The 6,313-nt window shown below is 46.4% G+C and overlaps 1 protein-coding gene across 1 annotated transcript in view; it reads right to left on the bottom strand.

Annotated features, from left to right (window-relative positions):
- Positions 1-2,455, bottom strand: part of UNC80 (unc-80 homolog (C. elegans)) — a gene marked incomplete at both ends in the record, with an annotated part of 89,852 nt that extends 87,397 nt beyond the window's left edge. The window contains 2 exon segments of the mRNA XM_010155744.1: positions 1,114-1,412; positions 2,299-2,455. Coding sequence (XP_010154046.1) covers positions 1,114-1,412; positions 2,299-2,455 — 456 coding nt within the window.
- Between the last annotated feature and the right edge of the window lie 3,858 nt (positions 2,456-6,313).

The raw sequence follows: 6,313 nt of genomic DNA, 5'->3' as shown, positions 1-6,313 counted from the left end.
GAATCTGGCTCTCCAGACCTGCTTTCACCTGCCTCACCCAAAAGATTGTCCTTTATCTCCTGTACTGTGTTGTCTTCAGCTGTTGCAGCACACAAGGCAGGATTAAAACAGATAACAGACTCCATCCCTTCATGACTTTACAGACCTTTTCCAAGCACCTACTCTCCAGAGCCAGTTTCTCTTCTGAGACCTAGCTGGACATGTAAAGGCTCAATGGCAGTCCCACAGAGAGGCTGAAGACAAGAGGCAGGAGTCAGAACATGCAGGAAATGTCCCGCATCATACCACTCTGCAAAGCTGATGCTCTCGGCATAAAACCAACAGAGGACCCCGGCAGGCACAAAGCCTGCATCCTGCTTCCAGCTGCAGAACACAGAAATGTTCAACTGCCTCTGCGCTCACACCACTATCACATTCCTGGGAGTTTGTGTCAAGACGATTAATAACAACAACAAAAAACCCCAGTGGCAGGCCCACAGTGGAACCCCTGCAAAGCTAGTAAGGCTCTTCTGAGCAATGGCTGAGAATAACTGGAGCAGGCTCAGGTTCACAATCCTTTCTGCAGGTTCCAGGCTCCCAAAGGCTTCAGAAAGGCCACAGATCCCTGCCATTCCTGAGGGCTGAACATAGAATCACAGAATCTTAGAAAGGTTTGGATTGGAAGGGACCTTAAAGATCATCCAGTTCCAACCCCCCTGCCATGGGCAGGGACACCCTCCACTAGACCAGGTTGCTCCAAGCCTCATCCAGCCTGGCCTTGGATACTTCCAGGGATGGGGCATCCACAGCTTCTCTGGGCAACCTGTCCCAGTGCCTCACCACCCTCTCCAGGAAGAATTTCTTCTTCATATCTAATCTAAACCTCCCTGCTTTCGATTGTCTCACAAGTTTCAACATGTCTCACTTCACATTTATTCACCGTTGTGTCTGCCTGACGTGGTGGCGATTGTGCATTTTACTGCAAGGAATACTTCCAGCATTCCTTCCAGTAAAATGGCAGTGGTTTTGTGCCAGCATGTTAAAACATTTCTAGTGGTCACGCAGTGTGCACTGTAGGCTGTATCAGTTACTCAGAAAGTCTCCACACAAGTACCCCACCAGTGTTCTACTTACTTTAATCCTGTGGACAAGGGGAGCAAAGAGGAACACAAAGAGCTCCACTGTGGCCATGGAATTCTGGAAGAACTTCCTTCTGTTATTCTCCTCCTCATCATTTGTGGCACTGGGCCGGGGATGTCCTGGTGATCCCTGGTTTTCAACCTGGTGGATAAAGGCGCTGCTGCTCCCTCCCCAACTAGAGCCTCTGTCTCCTCCAAATCGGTCATTGCTGCAGTCCTGAGGGGCCTCCAGCAGCATCCAGTGAAGAGTGTGAAGGAGCTTTGTTTCAGCTACTCCAAGCTTATCCTGATGCCCTGGATGGAAAAATGCACCACAGTGTCTCACAGGTTTCCATGAATGGTACTGTTGAGGCTTTCAGAGCTGCACAGGCAACTGGGCATCCAACTTCCTGATAAGCATTTGAAAATCAAACTTCTACCATTAAAAGTACCAGCATTCTGTTTCATTATGTTTCAAACCTCCTAATTCACAAGTTTGCATTTACTTCACAGAATCTGCAGTTGAGTCCCTGAAATGTCAGTAGCAGGGCAACTGAATGCATGGACATAGGCCCTAAAAGATGCTGGCTTGGCAGTGCTGTCTGTTTGACTCTAGTGAATGAGACAAAATGCAAGCGAGCACTGCGAGGTGCTCAAGCTGTGTCTTGTTAATGCTCCCTACAGGCTTGTCTCTTGAAGCAAATCCCTGCTGAAATTAGTAAAAGACTAGTAAAGTGAGTTAGATTTGGACCTGACCCTATCCTTATTATCTGATTGACTTATCTGCTGAGAATCATACACATTGGTCTGAATAAAAAGAAATAACAAACTTGAAGATATTAAAAGTACTTGCTGTAATTGGCCACTGCAGGATGCCTTGAAAGAAATATGTATTCCTTCAAGGAACCCAGGCCTGCTGGGTGATAAGGCTTTTGCTAAAGCTAGTTCTGTTATCTCTGAAAAATAACTAACAAAATATTATTAAAGTACTTTGACTCTTCATCAAACCTTTAACTTCACTGGGGAAGCTCTCACAGGTTACCCGGCTATAAATGAGAACGGATCAAGAAAGGCAATCCACAGCATGAACTAACTGAGTTACATTCTGAGATCTAGAATGTGTTGGCACCCTGAGCATCAATCTGTCATATTTTGACTGAGAACTTCAGTAACAGAAAAACAAACTCAGATGAGCACTGACCTAGCTTGTTGCGGTTGGAGAGCAATGTAGCAGTGCAGTGCAGCACATGCGGGAGCGCAGCTTGGACAAGTTCCCAGCGAGAAATGCTCTGAATGGCTTCAGAGAGAGCTGGAGAAAGGCCATGCAGCTTGTTCTCTACCAAAACTCTTTCAAAAGACTAAAAGTGAGAATAAAGAAAAAAAAGACACTGTATATCTATTTGTGCACATACAACATTCTCTTTTATAAACCTGTAATCTCTAAGTTTTCATTACATAACTAAAGCACATCTTAGAATATTTTTCCTGAAAGATACAGGCTGTAGCTAAAGCTCACCAGACTCATGGACATACTTGGCTAAGAAATGAATGGGCCACTCAATATATTTTCTGAAATAAAAAAGAATTAAAGCAAGTATTACATTAGTAATATATCAGTACATTAGTAAGTGCCAGTATCAAGCCAGACTTACAGTTGTGCTGGGCATTAGTCTAGCATGCCAGTAATAAGTCACAGGAGCTAACGAAGCCTGTATTTGTGGAGCTGAGAGCTGGATATTCTTCTCACATATATGCTCTTTCAGTTTAGTGTAACATAAAGGGCAACCCATTAAAGGTATATGGGCCTTAGGAAATGTTTTCACACCCTGCCACAAAAAATAATCAGTGTACAAAAATTTTTGTCGAGCCATGATGTAATGGTTTTGTGAACACTTAAAAGAGCCGATGGCTCCAGCAAGTTCATTATTTCCGCTTCAAGCAACACTGAATAAGACTATCTGCCTTCGAAATCCCTAAAAAAGTTCCTTATTGCCAGTTGATTCAACCATTTTGGTAAGTACTTCTGCTGACCACATACAAAGATCTCATTATAGGTCACAAAAGCAGTTATGTTCCTGAAGTTCCTAAAGTGAAGAAATACGTTACTGCTAACGCATGTCCTTGCCACGTACCAGCTTAGCCTCCTGGCTACCTATTTCTTCACAAGCCGTTTCACCAATTTTATCAGGCTCCGGGCAAACAAGTAGCTGTTGGCATTCATGACCTAACAGATGCTTCAAACGCCCTCACTCCAGATTCATAAAGCTTATCCTTCAACACTAGTCATAGTGATTTTTTCTGTGAAATTGGAGAAGGAGGTGTGTGTGTAATAAGAACAGAATTAATTACAAAGAAGAAAAGCAAAAGGGGCAGCAGTTGTAACCTGGCTGTCCTAAATGACTGCACAATCTTGCAGGTGTGGCATGCTGAGCAGTGCTAACGTGCACTCTTCAGCATGCCCCAGCAGCTGTGCACATGTTGTTCTCCCCTCAGTCGTGGCCCCATTGCTGGGTTGGGCAGACGTGCGCTCCTCCATCGAGGACCAGGGTGCCGCACCAGTGCCGCACCATGGTGCTTTTCCAGCATGCCTGTAACAGCTCCCCTTTGGCCAGCATGGAGGCAGAGAAACACACATCTACCTGTACTTACAAGCTGAGACAGACACTCCTCAACAGCACCAGGCACAGACAAAGAGAAGGGGAGATGAACTGTACGGTTTACACAGAGGTATCTGGGGAGTATTCAGATCGGAGTCTGCTTCTAGAGGACTAGGCCTGTAGCAACGCAAATTGAACCTGAGGAAACACTGACAATCAACATCAGAGCTGCTGACAAATGTAACTGTAGAAAGTCACACTGCTCACCTATTAGAAACCCCAGGTTCTAGTCAGAAAACTCAACAGACTTTCTTCATGGAGCAATGGCTGAAACTGGAGGGCATTAGTTGCAACGTGTGGACAAAAACACCCGTTTCCTGGGGATTAGTCAAAACCAATGTGCCATGGATTAGATTGACAGCAATGCGTATTTCTTAGAACCAGGACTGGATAACGTGTACCAAGGAAAGGATGCCCCAAATCACTCTTGCAGTGTTCTGCTGGGGGTCACGTTGTCTACAGAGTGAAAGTCTCCTGCCCTTCACTCCTATCAGTCCGGGAGTGGGGGAAACAGGAAGGGATGGCCAAGGCTTGGAAAGCCTTGGCAGAAGAGGGAGCGAAATACTCATAAGGTCTCAGTATCCTGTTCCATTCAGGGCGTACAAAGTCATTGAACCACAGTAGCAGTTGAGAGCACATTAGTATAAAGATGTACATGGCCCACGTTCTGAGTACTTGGGAAACTCAAGAGGAAGCCCAGCAGTCTGCAGTTATGTCTTTAAATCAGGCATGCATTCACCTCAACATTTTGGGTTTCTGAGCCACATGAAGATTTTCCTACATGGTTAGCCACCAGATTCCCTCTGTTCTTTCCTGGCCTGAGCAGAAAGCTAAATATATTTCCATAGCACAATGACAGATTAGCTTCTGGAACAGCATATGTGATCACAAGCGCTGCATGTTGCCAGAAAAATGCTAACACAAAGGCTACTGTAAAGAAGTGCCTGAGTGTCCCCGTGTGCTACGGGCACCGGCTGGCACACAATTGCCACTGTGCATGTACTGTCAGCACAGGATCTAGTTGGCATCAGTCCCCACACGGGTAACTGTCACAAGGAGCCCAACAAGAACATGCAATTCTTTGGATAAACATTCCCGTGGGATTTGCCTGGAGTTCTCCATAAAGGTCCAGCTCAGAGCAGCTTCTGCCTACAACATACATTCAAGATGCAGCCCTGGATTAGCATTTGTTCCTGTAGGGCCTTCCTTTTGGTCTGCTACTGCTCTAACTTTCAGGACCTGTTGCAGAGAATATACAGACAGTAAGTCGAAAGACCTGATTTTTACCCCACGTGAACTAAGCCACTGCTGCTGCAGCTCAGAGGAGTTACATGCTTCAGTGAGAAGGCTGAATGAGGATGTCTGCAGTAAGTTTCCTGTAAGTCAGTCAGAAGAGAGATATTGTCATGCTCTGGGTATGTCTGGAACTGCAGCCTTGGGGCTGCTGCTTGGCTAAGAAAACAGTTACGTACTTACAGCAGGCTGGTCCGTGCCTGCAACACTCCCTGTGCCAAAGGAGGATAAAAAACATCTGCCAAGTGCTAGCAAGGGAAGTCAGTCTTACACCTTGGCTGGAGAAAGGGCAGCCCCTTTCAGCAGTGCCCTGGGTGTGTGGTGCTCAGCTCCCCCAGAGCCACTTACACAACCATTTTTCCTTTTAGCCTGGCGAGGCCGCGTGTTTTCTCTGGGAGAGGCGGTCAGGCTTCTCTGGCTGCCTTCCCACTGCTGCTGTTCTCCTTTTACCTCCTTCTCCACCAAGAACCAAAGGGACTGTCAAATGCCTTGTGACCAGGGTCAGCCTGCCCATCACTTTGCTGCTGGAATGGGAACAGGTAGCTGCCTGCAGGAGCCTAGACAAGCAGTACAGGACAGAGCAGATTCTGGCTGGGCTTTGCCATGGTTTTCTCTACAGTTTTGTACAAGTCTCATGACTTCTCCCGCTCTAAGCTCAGAGGAGATGTACCTGCAGTGAACTGCATGAGGCAACAAGAGCTCAGGCAGGCCCCTGGCCCCTGCTACACAGCCATGGCCTTGGGAAGCTCAGCACCAGATGGGCTGCAGGTCTCCTCCTAGGAAGTGGCCCTGGAGGATCTCACTTGAAAATAAAACAGAAAAACGGTAAAAGCAGTAAGCTAGGAAAGCAGGGCCCAGCGCTTAGCCTGGTGGACTATAGAAGGACCCTGGCAGAGACACAGAGAAACTGTTAGTGCTTCTTGAACCAGACTTCTGTCCTTGCAGGGACCTTACAGCCCTCTTCTTCCAAAGCTCAGGATCCATCATGGTGCAAAGCAGAGACCATCGCTAAAGTCACTTCAGTCTGACAGGAAAGAACTGCTCTGAGTAGGGAAGAGTTCCTATAAAGATCTAAAATATTAACCTAGGAATCCCAGCACAAGGGATGATCAGGATCCATTGTTTACTAAACATAGCAATAGTACAAACATTGACAAGAAATAAAACACAGTGCCAAGCACTTTACAGAAAATTCCTGTGTTCAAAACCTCAGTTTTCTGCAACCATGCCCACTAGTTAGATAAAATAAAGGTGGCCTCTTGTGCT

The sequence above is a fragment of the Eurypyga helias genome, unplaced genomic scaffold (genome assembly GCF_000690775.1).
Source record: "Eurypyga helias isolate BGI_N326 unplaced genomic scaffold, ASM69077v1 scaffold16967, whole genome shotgun sequence".
Taxonomy (NCBI): domain Eukaryota; kingdom Metazoa; phylum Chordata; class Aves; order Eurypygiformes; family Eurypygidae; genus Eurypyga; species Eurypyga helias.
Note: the sequence above shows the minus strand (reverse complement) of the source record. Positions and strands in the feature narration are given on the sequence as shown.